This window comes from Poecilia formosa, unplaced genomic scaffold (genome assembly GCF_000485575.1).
Source record: "Poecilia formosa unplaced genomic scaffold, Poecilia_formosa-5.1.2 Scaffold402, whole genome shotgun sequence".
Taxonomy (NCBI): Eukaryota; Metazoa; Chordata; class Actinopteri; order Cyprinodontiformes; family Poeciliidae; genus Poecilia; species Poecilia formosa.
In genome coordinates, this window is record NW_006800341.1 from 1 (window position 1) to 4,030 (window position 4,030).

The window sequence follows — 4,030 nt, forward strand, 5'->3', positions numbered from 1 at the left end:
TGCTTCAGACACTAGGAAGTGTCTGAAGCACTACTTTTTTTCCAAGCATTACTTTCAATTGACATTACAAACAAATCCATTTTTGTGAGACAGACAAATAAAGAAAAGCCTTCAAAATGTCTAAACCTCTACACCGTGTGAATGAGACCAGTTTTTAGCAGCTGTGCTCACCTGGAGGAGGTTTAGGAAGCGGCCGATCCGGAGCTCTCATCTTTGTGCCTCTGTTGACTTTGAGGCCCGACTGTTTTATCGCAGACGCAGAGTGTGTTGGGCCAACAGGACGTTTGGGCTGGACAGAAAGAAAGGAGCCATGCTGTGGAAATTCTTTGTAACGTGGGTGTTCATGTGTCAGGGTGAGCAGCTGCTATCGATCTGTGCCTGCTTGGTTCAGGCAGGTTGGAGTTTACCTGTGGAGCAGGAGGATTGTCCATCTGGGGTTTGAGGATCTGTAAAGCTTCATCACGAGGCGTCTGCTTCTTCTTGAACTTCCCATCTGGTCTCCTAAACAAAACGGAACATCACACTGGAAATCATTTTCATGATTTATCTACCAAAATATCTATAAGCTACAACACCTCCACATTTATTTAAAGCCCTAAAAAGATGCAGAAAAATCAGTTTAATAAATTAATCTTTAAGTGAGTAGAATATTTCTAATTTTACAAAAGTACTGTTTAGTAATTTTTTATTTTTTTTTTTACAAAGAGTCACATCCAACACTTATTTGCACCCCTGCTGTTAATAACTTGTACAGCTCATTTTCCCTGGTAGAAAAGCTCTCTGTCTTCTCTTATAACATTTGTCAAGGCTGGAGCTCAAAGCCTTGTTCAGACATCTGGTTGCTCACTGATCCTCTCCTCCTTTCTATAGGATTTCACTCTATGGACTGGACGGCTACAGAAGAAGTTTGATTCTGTGCCTAGAGAAGCATTTCTGTGTTGAGTTGGAGCCATGCTTTATGTAATTATCCTTCAGAGAGACCAAGTGGAAAAACTCTCTTTAGCTTTGAGTCTCTGTGTGCACGTGTGTGTGCGTGCGTGTGTGTGTGTGTGCGCGCATATAAACTGACCTTTTGCCAGCTGGTTGTGGTTCTGCTGGTGGAGATGGGGAGTTATATCCTCTGATAATTGCTTTAAAATAACAAAAATTTAAATACATTTAGTCTTTTATTTTTCAGGTTCAAACACTAACTGAAGTGCCAAGATATTGAAAATATGCAGAAGAATTATTTAAGGAACTGTTCCTTAAATAATGACTGTTCAAAGGAGTCACCTTGAATGTCTTGGCTGGGGACGATGTGATCTGCAGTCTGAGATGAATACTTCACCACTTCTCCAGCAGGGGGTGGAGGAGACGTCCCCACTGGGGCTGACACACACACACAGACACACACACACACACACACACATACACATGCACTCAGTAACATGCCAAAGTGACACAGATGATTCTCTGTTGTGCTTGGATCACTTCAACGTGAATTTTATTTTTTGACAAGATCTGCTGCCTCTCACATGCTCATACCAAATTTCCTGGCCGGTTCCTTGTTAGCCAGGACGCCTGGAGCTTTTCTTCCAGAAACACCGTCTACGCCTGAGTGAGTCTGAAAAAAACAGAAGAAAATAACAGAAATCAATGAGGATTTTCTCAACTGGTGTTGGCAGTTTGTTGGAGCAGTAGGCAAAAGAATAACAAGCATACATTAGCAACAAATGTATTCCTTCCCTTTGAGCTTTCCACATTTTATCTGTGATTCCAAATCAAAAGTACAACATAACTGCAAAGTAAAAAGTAACAGATAGAAACAATTTGGTGTATATTTGTGTTCAATCCCCTTTATTTTCATGCCACTAAATACATTCAGAGTAACCAGCTGCATTCATTGACCTTATTAATGTACAGAATACTCCTTTGTGCAGTTTTATTACAGTTTAAATACAGGTGTTCTATGCAGTCCCAAAATAGTTGTTAGAGAACATTAGAAAGATTAGGAATAAGGTTAACAGAAGAAGAACTTAAATCAGAGAAGCAGCTAAGAAGCCCCCGCTAATGGCAGAGATCCTCAGGTGGATAGATAAGCCAATGAAACAAAACACACTATCCTCACTATGAAACATGGTGGTGGCAGCATTATGCTGTGGGGAGAATTTTCTCTAGTAGAAACAGAAAAACTTGTTAGAGTTGATGAGAAGATGAATGGGGCTAAATACAGGGCAGGCCTGGAAGAAAGCTTGTTAGAGGTCACAAAAATCCAAGCGAGAATCAATTACAAGATTTGAAAATTCCATCAATCTCCATCCAATCTGACTGAGTTTTAGCTATTTTGCAAAGAAAAATGTCCAGAATTTCAGTGAGTTGTATGACGGAATATAATAAATAGGACAAAAGGTCAAGAGGTGTAAATATATTTTCAAGGCATTATTGCAACAGAAAACTGTCAGAGCTAAATTTCTGCCCCGATAAAAATCAATTTCTTCCTCCCAATAGCCTTAAATAAAGGATTTATTCCGCCCACAATACAAAAACTGCATCTCTTTTTCAGTAAGCAGACAATGCAAAATGTCAGTGTAAACTGTGTCAAAGTCTCTGACCTGTACAGCAGGTTTAAATGTTGGTTGTGCTGGCTCAGCTTTGGAGGAGCTGAGATGAGGGTCACGGTAGGCGGGCCGACTGTGCCGCTGGGCCCGAGGCTCAGTCGGGGGATCAGCAGGGCGCTGAGCGTTTGGCTGTGATTCAGTGTGATCCCGCTGAGCAGAAGGAAAATAAGGGCTGGGGGGAAACACGGCTGCTGCGTAGGGAGTCGGAGTGAAGTTAGCATAAGGGCTCGGCGGGATGTTTGCATATGGACTTGGAGGTATGACAGCGTATGGGCTGGTGAGGGCATGATGGGGTATGGGACTCATTGGAGGGCTGGTGATGGGGGAGGTTGGGGGACTCGACACAGGACTGCTGACCATTGCCATGGCTTGCATGGTCATCTGCTGCGCCTGAGAAACAAGAAAATGACGCATGGAATCAAACGGCAGCAGCAGCAGTGACACAGATAAACAGACAAGAATCCAAACGGGGGAGTTACCATGATGACGGCCTGCTGGTTCACAATCGCCTGCTGCTGCTCGGCCAAAACAGCTTGCTGGTCTTCTAGAGGAGAAACAGCAAGTAAACAGGATGAAGGCATGGAAACTCACACTTGACTGTTTGGTGTGTTTGTGTTTTACATTTTTATTGTCATGTCTGATACAAACCAGGTGTTACAGGTGCCACAGCAGCGACAGGAGGCGACATCATGCCTCCCACAGGAAGGACTCTCACAGCTGCGGACACAAGCACAAACAAACAGCTGACGTTTGACAGATTCAATGTTCGTCCGTTGAGCTCACAAGATTTTTAACCAGCTGGTAAAGTATGAAAATGGGAATATTTAGCATGTTTTTGTGTTTGTTGCAGACCTCCAGGTGGAGGTGGGTGGCCAGATGACTGCCCCGGCTGTTGCCACTTCCCACCGACGCCCCCGGCCCCCTTCATCCTGTGTGACAGGCCTGCAGTCAACTCTTCTTCCTTAGAAAAGAGACAGTCTTTAAATGTACAAAAATCTGAGTTGTATTTTTGTACTTTTTTCATCCATTATTATGTTTTTATCACATCACCTTCAGACCGTCTGTCTGGTTTTTTAATGGGAAAGTTTTATTTTTAGAGCTATATTTTTGTTCATGAGACTGAATGTATGCCAGGACATACAGTGTGTGCTGCCAAGAAGACCAATTCAAAGTTCTTTTTATCATCATTATTTTGATAAATATAAACAAATGTGATAAAAGTTTAGGTTCAGACAGATGAATACAATGTAGGCAGAAAATATAAAACTACAAGACGATTTCTCTCTTTTGGAAGCTGTGTCTGACAGTCAGACTCAGGGCTGTGATCGCTCTTTATGTGCTAAACAAACACTTTTCAGCAGTGGGCTCAGCACGAAGCCATTTCTCCTGCTACAGATTGACTCTTGCGTTTGTATCAGATGTGTAGCAGGACA

The 4,030-nt window shown here is 42.6% G+C and overlaps 1 protein-coding gene across 1 annotated transcript in view; it reads right to left on the minus strand.

Moving 5' to 3' along the window:
• Nucleotides 1–64: 64 nt before the first annotated feature.
• Nucleotides 65–4,030, minus strand: part of LOC103154823 (unconventional myosin-XV-like) — a 47,021-nt gene continuing 43,055 nt past the window's right edge. The window contains exons 42-50 of the mRNA XM_007576241.2: nt 3,450–3,558; nt 3,246–3,314; nt 3,077–3,141; nt 2,592–2,987; nt 1,525–1,603; nt 1,273–1,368; nt 1,070–1,130; nt 408–501; nt 65–289 (exon numbers count right to left, since the gene is read on the minus strand). Coding sequence (XP_007576303.2) covers nt 155–289; nt 408–501; nt 1,070–1,130; nt 1,273–1,368; nt 1,525–1,603; nt 2,592–2,987; nt 3,077–3,141; nt 3,246–3,314; nt 3,450–3,558 — 1,104 coding nt within the window. The 3' untranslated portion in view covers nt 65–154. The remainder of the gene's footprint in view (nt 290–407; nt 502–1,069; nt 1,131–1,272; nt 1,369–1,524; nt 1,604–2,591; nt 2,988–3,076; nt 3,142–3,245; nt 3,315–3,449; nt 3,559–4,030) is intronic.